Source organism: Oncorhynchus masou, chromosome 15 (assembly GCF_036934945.1).
Source record: "Oncorhynchus masou masou isolate Uvic2021 chromosome 15, UVic_Omas_1.1, whole genome shotgun sequence".
Classification (NCBI taxonomy): Eukaryota; Metazoa; Chordata; class Actinopteri; order Salmoniformes; family Salmonidae; genus Oncorhynchus; species Oncorhynchus masou.
The window spans coordinates 45,112,912-45,127,509 of record NC_088226.1 but is presented as its reverse complement, the minus strand read 5'-3'; the positions used below and the strand labels follow the sequence as shown (position 1 = coordinate 45,127,509).

General features: G+C 42.1%; 1 protein-coding gene across 4 annotated transcripts; it reads left to right on the top strand.

Moving 5' to 3' along the window:
• The first annotated feature begins 234 nt into the window (after positions 1–234).
• Positions 235–14,442, top strand: exoc1 (exocyst complex component 1). Of its 4 annotated transcripts, XM_064989385.1 has the most exons (19): positions 235–405; positions 977–1,108; positions 1,321–1,451; positions 1,647–1,806; positions 2,050–2,067; positions 3,964–4,151; positions 4,338–4,565; positions 5,401–5,643; positions 8,154–8,303; positions 8,494–8,605; positions 9,493–9,537; positions 10,183–10,346; positions 10,500–10,601; positions 10,696–10,775; positions 12,190–12,418; positions 12,520–12,703; positions 12,842–13,041; positions 13,248–13,442; positions 13,650–14,442. In XM_064989385.1, exons 2-19 carry the CDS (start codon positions 985–987, stop codon positions 13,800–13,802), a joined length of 2,706 nt encoding a protein of 901 aa, XP_064845457.1. In that variant the 5' UTR covers positions 235–405; positions 977–984; the 3' UTR covers positions 13,803–14,442. The 4 variants fall into 4 exon arrangements, with proteins under 4 accessions (XP_064845457.1, XP_064845459.1, XP_064845460.1 ...); XM_064989387.1 differs by lacking the exon at positions 2,050–2,067; XM_064989388.1 differs by lacking the exon at positions 9,493–9,537.
• The last annotated feature ends 156 nt before the right edge of the window (positions 14,443–14,598 follow it).

Genomic DNA, 14,598 nt, shown 5'->3' with positions numbered 1-14,598 from the left:
CCCTTTGTACAGAAAAGTATGTACAGTGCAATACATGATAGAAGTATACACACCAAAAACATTTTTTATAAAAAAAATCACATAACATTTCATAGAAATACTTGTAATTATTCTATGTATGATAGCTAGTATAAATATATTGATAATTGTGTATATTTTCCATAATTTCACCCTCATTATTAATTTACAAAGTATACAGAACGGGACTCTTATTCTGAAGGACTCCAAAAAATACGTGACCTGGAAGTAGTTAGTTATTCTTGCCTGTTTTATAGCGGTGGAGAAGTTTGCTTATTATTTTGCTTTAATAGCGCTGAAAAAAGATCACGTTTAAATGACAATACATAGTGATTAGGTGTAGAACATCCCTAGTGCATTAGATTCTCTATCAACATTCAATTTAAGGTACGTATGTTCTGTATAAGACACCAAGCTAGCCTAACAACTTTGCTAGCTAACCTAGTAACTTTAGCAGTTAGCCAGGAAGAATGGCCTGCTTCTCAAGACAGCTAGCTAGCTGTCTGTTTACATGTAGCTAGCTGTCAATCGCTAGACACGTCCAGAACCATTTTGGCTAACTACATCATGCTTGCTAACCGTTGTTTACTTATTTTGACTGCACCATTGACCAGCAATACTGTGATGTAAACGGTGCAGACGTTCTTACCATAATGTTAATGTATACTGTAGGAAGTTCGGGAAATGATCAGGTAGACTGGTACAAATCTTGAATAATATGGTACTATACTATAGTTGTAATTTATTTGTAAATTATATTGTCATAGTCTGTGTCCCACTGTGAGGAATAAAATTGTGTGTAAAACGGAATTATATGAAGGTTGCATTGAGTTTGCCTGGCTACCCAGACTTCTTGCTCCGGCCAAACGCTACGCGCACGGACGTTAGTTTCTTGTAGCAGGCGAATTTACTGCGAGCCGTCAGGCTAGCATTATGTCTGCCTGATTTGTATTTACAGTAACAACAATGACAGCCATCAAGCACGCCCTCCAGAGGGACATCTTTACGCCCAATGATGAGCGTCTCCTCAGCATCGTCAACGTCTGCAAGGCGGGGAAAAAGAAGAAGAACTGCTTCCTGTGTGCCACAGGTGTGGCATAAATGCCTTTAAAGTCTAACATGAATCAGCCATTTTCACCATCTCACCAGTGTCATGATGTAAACATTCCGGACTTGAAAACCACTGTCAGAGATTTAACATTAGAAACAGTGATTTCACTGATAAGGCTTACAGAAATGGATCAACATATCACTTTTACCCCATTATTAGACTATTATAACGGTTTGATGCTTCTACCTCAGTCACCACAGAGAGGCCGGTGCAGGTGAGAGTGGTCAAAGTGAAGAAGTCAGACAAAGGGGATTTCTACAAACGGCAGATGGCCTGGGAACTGAGGGATCTGGCTGAAGTGGATGCAAAAGATGCCAGCAAGGTCAGGGAAAGAGTCATTTTTCTCAACTTCCTCTCACTGCCTGAATGTAATTTCTCATAGAACCGTGTCTCTCTCTCTCCTTCTCTTCCTCCTAATGTGGGTATTCTTCTTTTCCTTCCTTTCCTCATATGCTTTATCCTCTTGCTAATTTTATTGATATTCACATATGGCATCTCTTCTGCTCTTGTCATTCAGGAGAATCCAGAGTTTGACCTCCATTTTGAGAAGGTGTATCGATGGGTGGCCAGCAGCACAGCTGAGAAGAATTCCTTTATCTCCTGCATTTGGAAGCTGAACCAGCGTTACCTGCGGAAGAAGGTGGAGTTTGTGAATGTCAGTTCCCAGCTGCTTGAAGGTATGACAGCTCTCTAACTATGGGGGAGGATCAAAAGCATGTATGTTTTTCTAGTGACCCTTGCTGATCCCTGTACCTTGCATCTGTGATACTTTTCTTTCTTGCCTGTTCCCAATCTCCTGAACTCAACCTGAAGTGTTTCCAGATAAATCTATTTAACCTGTGAGTTGACCTTTGGTGTGGCTTTCTGTGGCTTAACACGTCTTTATTCTCACTCTTCTCTCTTAAACTGTCAATGGCCAGAGCTTCCTAAAGCGGAAGGTTGGTAGCACTTAACTTCTTTTCCCATTTCCTCTTCATTGTGATTTCATGGTGTTGATTCACTATTCTCATAGTAGACTCGCACATCTTTAAAAGTTGTTGCTATTGTTTGCCTTATTTGGATATTGAGTGAGTGGCTTCTGAATGGGTGTTACTAGATGTTTATTAAATATTTTAACATTTACTTAACTAGGCAAGTCAGTATGAATATTAGTCTGTTCTGTTTTTGTATAGACATTTTCTATAGTGTATACACTACCAGTCAATTTTTTTAGAACACCTACACATTCAAGGGTTTTTCGTATTTTTTACTATTTTCTATATTGTAGAATAATAGTGAAAACATCACAACTATGAAGTAACACATATGGAATCATGTAGTAACCAAAAAAGTGTTAAACAAATATATATTTTATATTTGAGATTCTTTAAATAGCCACACTTTGCCTTGATGAAAGCTTTGCACACTCTTGGCATTCTCTCAACCAGTTTCACCTGGAATGCTTTTCCAACAGTCTTGAAGGAGTTCCCACATATGCTGAGCACTTGTTGGCTGCTTTTCCTTCATTCTGCGGTCCAACCATCTCAATTTGGTTAAGGTTGGGGGATTGTGGAGGCCAGGTCATCTGATGCAGCACTCCATCACTCTCTTTCTTGGTCAAATAGCCCTTACACTGCCTGGAGGTGTGTTGGGTCATTGACCTATTCAAATACAAATGATAGTACCACTAAGCCCAAACCAGATGGGATGGTGTATCACTGCAGAATGCTGTGGTAGCCATGCTGGTTAAGTGTGCCTTGATTTCTAAATAAATCCCTGACAGTGTCCCCAGCAAAGCACCATCACACCTCCTCCTCCATGCTTAGGGTGGGAAATACACATGCGGAGATTATCCGTTCACCCACACCGCGTCTCACAAAAAACAAAAATCTAAAATTTGGACTCCAGACCAAAGGACAAATTTCCACTGGTCTAATGGCCATTAATCATGTTTCTTGGCACAAGCAAGTCTCTTCTTATTATTGGTGTCCTTTAGTAGTGGTTTCTTTGCAGCACTTCGACCATGAAGACCTGATTCACACAATCTCCTCTGAACAGTTGATGTTGAGATGTGTCTGTTACTTGAACTCTGTGAAGCATTTATTTGGGCTGCAATTTCTGAGGCTGGTAACTCTGAACTTATCCTCTGCAGCAGAGGTAACTCTGGGTCTTTCATTCCTGTGGCGGTCCTCATGAGAGCCAGTTTCATCATAGCACTTGATGCTTTTTGCGACTGCAAAATTGAACTTTTCCGGATTGACTGACCTTCATGTCTTAACGTAATGATGGACTGTCATTTCCCTTTGCTTATTTGAGCTGTTCTTGCCATAATATGGACTTGGTCTGTTACCAAATAGGGCTATCTTCTGTATACCACCATACCTTGTCACAACACAACCGATTGGGACAAATGCATGAAGAAGGAAAGAAATTCCACAAATTAACCTTTAACAAGGCACACCTGTTAATGGAAAAGCATTCCAGGTGACTACCTCATGAAGCTGGTTGAGTGAATGCCAGGAGTGTGCAAAGCTGTCATCAAGGCAAAGGGTGGCTATTTGAAGAATCTCAAATATAAAATATATTTTGATATGTTTAACACTTTTTTTGTTGTTGGTTAATACATGATCCCATATGTGTTCTTTCGCAGTTTTGATGTCTTCACTTTTATACTACAATGTAAAAATAAAGAAAAACCCTTGAATGAGTGGGTGTTCTCAAACTTTTGACCGGTAATGTATGTGTTTTTGATTGTATATTTGTTGAAATGGAAGGGTGACGTTTGTTTGTGTGGATGTGTGTGTACTGTATGCGCTGTGCACAATGTTAAACCATCCTCTCCGTCCTTGGTTTAGAGTCAGTCCCCAGTGGTGAGAGCCAGAGTGTTGCCGGGGGTGATGAGGATGCTCTGGATGACTACCAAGAGCTGAATGCACGGGAGGAGCAAGACATTGAAGGCATGATGGAGGTGTGCGAGTATGCCATCTCTAACGCAGAGGCCTTTGCTGAGAAACTCTCCAGGGAGCTACAGGTTCTGGATGGGGTAAGTAGACAGCGCCATGGAGACTTGGGTCATCTTGAGGACAACATAGACTTGAGTTGCCTGACATGCGCAGACTACTGCCCTTTATGATTTATGGTTGAGCACATTACAGTGTGGTTTGGCTCACCGTGATTTGATGAACAGTGTAGTTAAAGTGACCACCTCCAATAATCCCCCCAATTCCAGGCCAACATTCAGTCCATCATGGCATCTGAGAAGCAGGTGAACATCCTGATGCAGCTACTGGACGAGGCTCTGTCGGAGGTGGACACCATCGAGGGCAAGCTGAGCAGTTATGAGGAGATGCTGCAGAGCGTCAAGGAGCAGATGGACCAGATCTCCCAGAGCAACCGCCTCATCCAGATCAGCAACACCAACAATGGCAAGCTGCTGGACGAGATCCAGTTCCTGGTGGTGAGCATTGTGGTTGATGTGGGGGGAGGTTTCCTGTTGCTGTTGGTTTGTTTGGATGGATGATTTGCCTCTATCTGGTACGATTACAATGCAGTACCACAAGATATGGCGCGTTTTCTTTGACTTGTTGGTTTGGTTTAATGAGGTGATGTTGAATGATGAGGGGCGGGCAGGTAGCATAGCGGTTAACAGCGTTGGGTCAGTAACCGAAAGGTCGCTGGTTCGAATTACCAAGAATACTGGGTGAAAAATATTTTGAGTTGCGCTTGAGCAAGGCACTTAACTCCAATTGATGCTGTACCTGGTTGATTAGAGCATCTGCTAAAGCGGTGGTTCAATGTTTTTTTTTGTTTTTTTTTCAAAAGTCAGTCCGGCTTATAATAGTAGAATGCACAAGGTGCGATTTCGAAATTGGATAGTGCAGCATCAGTTCGTCTTGTCATGTTACTCATTGCAAACCTTAGAGAGCTATTTATAACTTGTCAGAAAGTTTAAAAAGATCAATTAGCCCATGTCAGCTAATGTTTTTTTAGCTAGGTTTTTTAGCCCATAGATTTTGTTGTGATGTTTGTCACTCAGATATCATCACATGAATAAACATTAGACATGGGAAATGTTATAGAATTGCAAGAAAATTAGGTTTAAAACTGCAACATGTTGTGTCACGTATGAACAGTTTGTGTCATGAACAGTGCTTGTGACCATACAAATAGACATGGTGCGCTCGCACAGGGGGGACGGAGGATGTTCCCCAATGCTGGAAAGGGGGACTGAGTGGAAAAAGTGTGCTAAATGACTACAATTTAAATGTAAATGATGAATACCTGTCCCTCAGAATTATATGGACTTGTCGAAGGGACACATCAGGGCCCTGCAGGATGGAGACTTGTCCTCGCCCAAAGGCATTGAGGCCTGTATCAATGCTTCTGAGGCTCTACTGCAGTGCATGAACGTGGCACTTAGACCAGGTCATGAGAAACTGATGGCTGTGAAACAGCAGCAGCACCTGTTCACTGAGCTCAGAGATACCTTTGCCCGGCGCCTCACCAATCACCTCAACAACGTGTTCGTCCACCAGGTAATCCACACAACACAGTAACACTTCACTAGTCCTCTAGGTAATTTAAACATGGTCTCAAGATTTATATTCAGATTCGTATTGAACAACATTTATGACTAGAAATGAGGCATAACAAGAGTGCTGTACACATTTCTTGTTACAGTATTTGAATGTTTCCTGCCCTTTGGCAGGTGGCTTTTTCTGTCCTCCTCATCCACTTCCTAGTTTAAGCTCTGTTTCCTCTGATCGTGTCTCTTCCTGTCTCTATGCTGTTTCCCTCCTGTACTACTCTGGTACTCCTGTACTTCACTCTCTGCCTCACTCTGAACCACCCCACTCTGCTCTCTCTGCTCTCTGTCCCCTGTCAGTTCAACCACTTCAGTCACTTCAAAATGACCATCCCTCAGTTCTATAGGTCCTCCTGTATGTCGCTTCCAGTGAGTAGTACCCTCACAGCAACCCCATTGACCCTTCCCCTCTTACCGCTGACCTTTCCTACTTATCTACACGCCCCTGATTTCTTCACAAAATGAATTACTGACCGCATGAGTTGTGCTGCTCATGACTTCTTAGCTAACCCTCCTCTCTTTCATCTCAACTGGTCTGAACGCCTCAGAAACGTCTCAGACCTTGCTCCACCACCTCCATTGAAGGATTGACTGGGCCCCCCTTGCACTTTGCTTCCTTCCTGTGTCAGAGTGCTGCTGTGACTTTGCTGTGCTGGGGTGCCATATCATAATACTTCTGCCTGTCTGCATGCTTGGTAGCAGCCCTAGAAGCAAGTGAATTAACCTCTTTGGGCTGAGATCCCGCTAACAGGATCGATATGACAACAGCCAGTGAAAGTGCAGGGCGCCAAATTCAGAACAACAGAAATCCCATAATTAAAATTTCTCAAACACACAAGTATTTTAAACCATTTTAAAGATACACTTATTGTTAAACCCACCACAGTGTCCGATTTCAAAAAGGCTTTACGATGAAAGCAAACAAAACGATTATGTTAGGTGAGTACCTAGTCACAGAGAAACACAGCCATTTTTCCAGCCAAAGAGAGGAGTCACAAAAAGCAGAAATAGAGATAAATCACTAACCTTTGATCTTCATCAGATGGCACTCATAGGACTTCATGTTACACAATACATGTATGTTTTGTTTGATAAAGTTCATATTTATATTTTAAAAATCTCAGTATACATTGGCGCGTTACGTTCAGTAGTTCCAAAACATCCGGTGATTTTGCAGAGAGCCACATCAATTTACAGAAATACTCATAATAAACATTAATAAAAGATACAACTATTATGCATGAAATTATAGATACACTTCTTCTTAATGCAACCGTTGTGTCAGATTTCAAAAAAGCTTTACCGAAAGAGCACACCATTCAATAATCTGAGTACAGCACTCAGAGACCAAAACAACCCAAACAGATATCCGCCATGTTGTGTAGTCAGAAATAGCATTTTAAATATTCACTTAACTTTGATGATCTTCATCAGAATGCACTTCCAGGAATCCCAGTTCCACAATAAATGTTTGATTTGTTCGATAAAGTCCATAATTTATGTCCAAATACCTCCTTTATGTTTCCGCGTTTAGCCCAGTAATCCAAATTCATGACGCACGTTCACTAGGAGCCGACGAAATGTCAAAAAATTCCATTACAGTCCGTAGAAACATGTCAAACGATGTATAGAATCAATCTTTAGGATGTTTTTAACATAAATCTTCAATAATGTTCCTCTTTAGGATGTTTTTAACATAAATCTTCAATAATGTTCCAACCGGAGAATTCCTTTGTATGTAGCTTGAGTTCCATTGCATTTCTAACTATCACGTGAACTGGCGTGGTCAGTTCATGCCTCTCTGGCAGACCTCTGACTCATTCACTTCTCATTCGCCCCCACTTCACAGTAGAAGCATCAAACAAGGTTCTAAAGACTGTTGACATCTAGTGGAAGCCTTAGGAAGTGCAATATGACCCCATAGACACTGTATGCAATAGGGAATGAGTTGAAAAACTACAAACCTCAGATTTCCCACTTCCTGTTTGGATTTTTTTCTCAGGTTTTTGCCTGCCATATGAGTTCTGTTATACTCACAGACATCATTCAAACAGTTTTAGAAACTTCAGAGTGTTTTATATCCAAAGCTACTAGTAATATGCATATGTTAGCAACTGGGCCTGAGTAGCAGACCGTTTACTCTGGACACCTTATTCATCCAAGCTACTCAATACTGCCCCCAGCCATAAACTGAGAAAGGGAAAAAACCTTGAAAATCTACAAATGCCGGGATGTTCTTGTCAATGAGGTTATTTGAATGTTGAGGTTGAATATCTGAACAGTTAATCTTGTACTACCTCAGTGGTCCATCGGGCCACACAAACTGTCCCTATGAATGCAGGGGATGTCCTTAAAGGGACCAAGATGGTTCAAGAAAATGTCTCTCCCTGCCTGTGTGTGTGTTTGAGAGGGTGTTTCTCTATATGAGCTGTGTTAACTACCTGTGTTCCCTACATCCAGGGCCATGACCAGAGCTCCACTCTTTCCCAACACACGGCAGAGCTGACACTGCCTAAACACAGCCCCCTGCACAGGGACCTGCTGAGATACGCCAAGCTCATGGAGTGGCTCAAGAACACCCAGAGAGAGAAGTATGACGGCCTGTCCAGGGTGAGTGGCTTCCTCTCAAAGATCATCATCATCATCATTATTACTGCCCTTGCCCTAGCTATATTCTATTGTTATCACCATTACCACCACTACTATAACGTCTCCATCACCAGCAGCCCTACCATCATCGCTTACTGTGTCTCATAACAAGTAGACAGGTATTCATTGATTTTTCTCCCTCTGTTTTCAGACCTATGTTGATTACATGACCAGATTATATGAACGAGAAATCAAAGATTTCTTTGAGGTGGCGAAGATCAAAATGGCAGGCACAACCAAAGAGGGGAAGGGAAATAAGTTTGGTAAGACCTTGGCGTGTTTTTAAATGTGTGATGTTTGTGTGATTGTTTGTAATTTCTTTTCGCTGTGAGAGCTTGTAGTTGCTGTGGGGTTTGTTTGTGGTGTTGTTTAGCCAATTAGGTGCTGTTTTTTTCCCCTTGGGTTTTTGCGTATGGTTTGTATTTATGGTGTGTGTGTACTGTATTTATGTAATTTGGTTTTGAGGTAAGTGTGTGTAATTCTGTTCAATATTTGTCCATCTATACTGTAACATCACCAGCTTTTTCTGCATGGTTTCCCTTGCGGTATTCCTGGACTATATGGTAACAGCAAACATAACTGCATGTAGTTTACTGCCCTGTACTGCTTCCTGTGTCATAGCTTTCACTGCCTAGGAAAGGCCCTTGTGTGATGTCATTGTTTTGCTCGGTGTTGCTAGCTGGTGTTTTGCTCATTGTTATTTCCCTATTTGTCTGTTTACTGTATGAAGAGCCGAAAATTAACCCTGCTACTCATTCTAACTGCAGAGTATGACTTCACTAATTTAGTGTTTTAAGACTAATTGGGGAGCCTAAACATTACATGGGGAATGAAATCCCTCATTTAAGTTTACCAGTAAAGTAAACTGAAATATACTGTATTTCATGCTCTAAAAACGGTCCTTTCATTTGGCAGGAATATAAGGCTCTGCTTCCTGAATTCTGAATTTCAGTCTTAGCTTTTCTCTCTAGAAAACAAAATGAGCAAAACTTTTGTTTTCAAAAAGGCTTTCTTAAGGCCAACCACAGCCTCTGCAGTGCATTTCAGTCTGTTACCTTTGACTCTCACCTCCTTAACGTGCCCCCATTCTTCATGTCATGAGCCTAACATGTCTCTGTCTCTGATGCCTGCCGTTCTAACTGGCCGCCAGCCACGCTTCCACGGAAAGAGAGTGCTCTCAAACAGGAAACGGAAAGTAAGTATCCCATACGGGTCACGCAGTGAGACCCCTGTAACCTGCCACCCACACCCACCCCTACCCACCTGCTCCCCACTACTGTGTCCCTGATACTGTTGCACAGCCAGGGCCCCTCCCTCAGCCCTCCACCTAGAGTAACCCCAATCTGCCATCCATAGAACGTTCGACAGGCCACTTTTTAAAGAGCACCTAAACTAACACCGATCAGACATTTAAAAACAATGAGTATGTACATTCTGTAGGCATAGGATCCTACTACTCATCCAACGAGGTTCTCTGATAATGAATGTCCAACATCCATAATAAGATATTTAATGGTCTTTATCACCGAGCACGCCTTTCAACGTTTCAATGTTGCATATGTTCTTGTCTCTCAATTGTTTTCAGCTGTTCATGTTATGTGTAATTACCGCTAAACTAACATGTTTTAAAGATGCATATTCACGTGGGCTTTGTGGCACACTTTTTTTTGAGATGCCACAAAGTTCTTTATTTTTAACAGCACAGTTGCTCTGCTTTGAAAATAAGTCCATGTGAATGCAACTTTGGTCTCATGGGCTATAGATAGGGAAATGTTCCACAGACTAGTATTTAGCATGTGGTTAGAACGTGCCTTCAACTGTTTCCCCTCTGGTGCCCCAGGCCTGCATGGCAGCTCTGGGAAGCTGACGGGCTCCACCTCCAGTCTGAATAAGCTGGCAGTGCAGAGCTCCAGCAGCAGGCGCTCCCAGTCCTCCTCTCTGCTGGACATGGGCAACATGTCTGCCTCAGACCTGGATGTGGCCGACAGGACCAAGTTCGACAAGGTGATGCTCACAGACAGGGCCATACTACAGTCTATATATTGCACATACTACCCGTGTTTTTTTGTAGATCTCTTTATCGTTTTAGATGCCCCATTTGTTTTGTGCGTTTTATTTATGTTGGATCAATTGATGTAGGTGTCTCTCTTTCTGTAGATCTTTGAGCAGGTTCTTAGTGAGCTGGAGCCTCTCTGTCTAGCAGAACAAGACTTCATCAGCAAGTTCTTCAAGCTACAGCAGCACTCCACCCTGGCTCAGGTGAATTCCATGCTAGTCTGACTGGCTGAGTGTTTGCAAGTGAGATTATGAGTAACTTCTAAATGATTAACCACAGTTTTTTTTGTTCTATCAGGGAGAAGTGGAGTCTGATGGAGTGGTGCCCTCCAGACAGCCCCCTCCAGGGGAACACAGACACTCAATGTCATTGACTGAGTGAGTAGCTAGCCTCTCATCTCTTACTGACATTTACTGTATGCTCTGAATGTCCATCAATAGTGCTGGGGCAGTGGTCACCAACCTTCTCTGAGTCAAGATCACTTTCTCAGTCAAAAAGTAAGCCATGATCGACTGCTCAGATTTTATTTTTTAACATGACTTAAAAAATGTAACATTAACCTAATTATAACAGTTATGTAGGAATGAGGTTTGTGCTGTAGGCCAAATACATTATCGCAGCATATTGGCTATATGCCTGGCCTTACAATATTTTTTATTCTCAAACCATATTATATTTCAAAACTCAAGCTTTGATAACAAAATAGATCAGTTGGTGTAGCACTTGTGAGGCACAGCTGAGTATAAATTAAAATAATTTGCAAATAATTCACTTTTTTATTTTACTGGACTGGTGGTACCTGCATCTGATGGTCATGGTTCTTTCAAGACAACTGGGAACTCATGTCAGTGATCTTCAGATCGGAACTCTAGAAAGATGCGCGAGTTTCCTACTTGGAATTCCGAGTTGGATGACCTTTCAAAACGAGTCGGAGATGTCCTAGTTCACAGTTGTTTTGGACACATTATTAGTCTTAGCGGAGGGAGAGTGCAGCAGAGGGTTTGCCTCTCACGGTCCCTGCTCTCTCAATCCTTTCCTCCAGTGAGACTGACCAGAGGGGACACAGTCTTCCACCTGGATGGCAAAACTCGAATCTCACCGCATTAGCCTCATGCACAAAATAATACAAATACAGGGCTGTCGATACACCTGGCTACTAATTCATTGCAGCGCAAGTGGTAGTATGGAGAAGCATGTTTTTTGTTTTGTAATAGTGTTGAATAAAAAGTGTTGTCAATGCTGAATAAAAACGTAAACATGAACTCACCCTTAAAAACAGCAGCACTTTGCTGTATTCTTCAGTCTCTCTCTAGTCATGGCTTTTAAAATGTTACGAAATCTAATTTAGGCTAGTATCACACTTTGCTGGAAGCTGTAGGCTGTGAGCTATCCGATTGGCCAGCGCAGTAGGCACACTTGATTTAGCCACAGAGCTCCCAGAGTTTTGTATTTTCAGACAATTGAAAAGGTTCAAAATTGGGGCATTTTGCCTACCCGGTGCACATGGCTTCTGAATCATGTGCACCTCCCGCCAGCAGTGAAAAAATAAATTGAAAAAGGAGCGCAAGCCTTTATTGTTGGCTTTTCTATAGAAATGTTTGGTGATCGACTAGGAATGCCTTGAGGATCACAATCGACCGGTTGGTAACCACTGTACTTGGGGCACTAAACATGCGACAAATATGACAAGTCCAAATACCATCTTTCATGGTCCACTTCTATCCTCCTCTTCACTTTTAGCATATTATTATCTTTCGTTCTGTGTCTTATCACCCGTCTGGTCCTCCTCAGGAAGGACATGGTGCGATTGATGATGAACAAGATCTTCCAGAGCATTGAGACGGAACTCAACAGCCTCATCGCCCTGGGAGACAAGATCGACAGCTTCCACTCCCTGTACATGCTGGTGAAGATGAGTCACCACGTGTGGACAGCCCAGAATGTGGACCCCGCTTCCTACCTCAGCACCACCCTCGGCAATGTGCTGGTCACCGTCAAGAGAAACTTTGACAAGTGCATTGTGAGTAGAGTTCAGGTTAACAGTTGAGTCTGTTGATCTGTGTTTCTAGTACTGCTACAGACTGTTGTATGTGTGTGTGAAGCTGTTCATGTTTCTCTCAGTCTGGTCAGATCAGACAGATGGAGGAGGTGAAGATCTCTAAGAAGAGCAAGGTGGGCATCTTGCCCTTTGTCACTGGGTTCGAGGAGTTTGCTGAGCTGGCTGAAACCATCTTCCGTAATGCAGAGCGCAGAGGGGACCTGGACAAGGCATATGTCAAGCTTATCAGAGCCGTCTTTATGAATGGTAGGTCTAATACTTGCCCTGTGTTGTTAGGAAGATTGAATACTATGATTGGTGAATGTTTTGTGTGTATGTTGAATAATGTGGTTGGCTGATAGTCTGTGCTCTGATTGGTGTTTGTCTTGCTGGGGGTGTATCCAGTGGAGAAAGTGGCGAATGAGAGTCAGAAGACTCCCCGGGACGTGGTGATGATGGAGAACTTCCACCACATCTTCTCCACACAGTCCCGCCTGAAGATCTCCTGCCTTGAGACAGAGAGGCGAGAGGCCAAACACAAGTACACAGACCATCTGCAGTCCTACGTCATCAACTCCCTGGGCCAGCCACTGGAGAAACTCAATGTGAGAGAGGGGGTTTACACTTGACAAAGCTAATGTAAATTTGATTCATGTTTATATGTAACATACATGTTATATGATAACTGTAACGCATTGTGATTTCACATATAGCACATTATGTGATTTCACATATTACATGGCATGCATACTTGAATGTACAGAATTTAAAAATGCACAAAGTTGATCAAGTACGCCTCTATGCTTTGCAGCACTTCTTTGAGGGAGTGGAGGCGCGTGTGGCCCAGGGGGTGCGTGAGGAGGAGGTCAGCTACCAGTTGGCTTTCAATAAACAGGAGCTGCGTAAAGTTATCAAGGAGTACCCCGGCAAGGAGGTGAAGAAGGGCCTGGACAACCTGTACAAGAAGGTGGATAAGCACTTGTGTGAGGAGGAGAGCCTGTTACAGGTTAGTGATAGAGAACCTAGAAGTTTGCAGTGTGTCTATTATAGATTATTATAATGATAATTTATTTTATTGATCTATTATAGATCTGTAGATATGTTATCTTAACAGCTGGTAGTTTCACTAGTTTCACTTAACAGCTGGTAGTTTCAGTGGTTGATCCTGGTCTTGTTTTTTTTATTGTTGTGTACTTTTCAATTTCTCCAATAGGTGGTGTGGCACTCCATGCAGGATGAGTTCATCCGTCAATACAAACACTTTGAAGGCTTGATTGGCCGTTGCTACCCTGGGTCTGGTATCACCATGGAGTTTACCATTGGAGACATGTTAGAGTACTTCTCAAGCATTGCCCAGTCCCATTAATTACAATCATACGCATTATAACTTTACACATGCTCTCAATTGCTTCATAGTGCCACACACACAAGAAACACTATTTACTGAAACCAATCCGTCATTGCTGTGTGGCCAATACGAAGTACATTAATTGAAATTGAATAAATGGCACTTGAAATTGTCTGCAGTACTGGTATGGATGGGAATGAATTAACAGTTGTAAAAAGTTGTGTGTAGCAGGCTTAAAAGCCTAGCCGACTAGGTGAAAATCTGCCGTTGTGCCCTTGAGCAAGGCACTTAACCCTAATTGCTCCTGTAAATTGCTCTGGATTAAAGCATCTGCTAAATGACTCCTATGTAAATGTGTGTGTGTGAGTGAGTGAGTGAGATCTTATTTGCACAGAGATCACAATGTTACTGATTTCTTCTGTGATTTTCCTTTGTTATAATGCACATCGCCTGTACATCATAAACTCTTCAAAATTGTGAGGTTGTGGGCCAAATACATGTTAACTTGTATGACACTACTCAAAATCTAAAGCCCCCTTCATCACACTGATGTCTTGAACTTTGTCACAGAATGTCAGTCTTCTACTGGAATATTTTTGTGTGATTGCAAACTTTTCAACATAATGCCATATTGCCAAATAAATGTTAAAATGTCAAATTTTTCATGGATTTGTTTAACATTTCTATTTTATAGTTGGCATTAGATTAGAAGCACTGAGCTCATTCATTATGTAGTGATAACTACAACTGCGGAGTAGAACTGAGTGTAGGCTACTACTGAACTCGTTGGAGACTTTGGAGATGTTCACTGGCA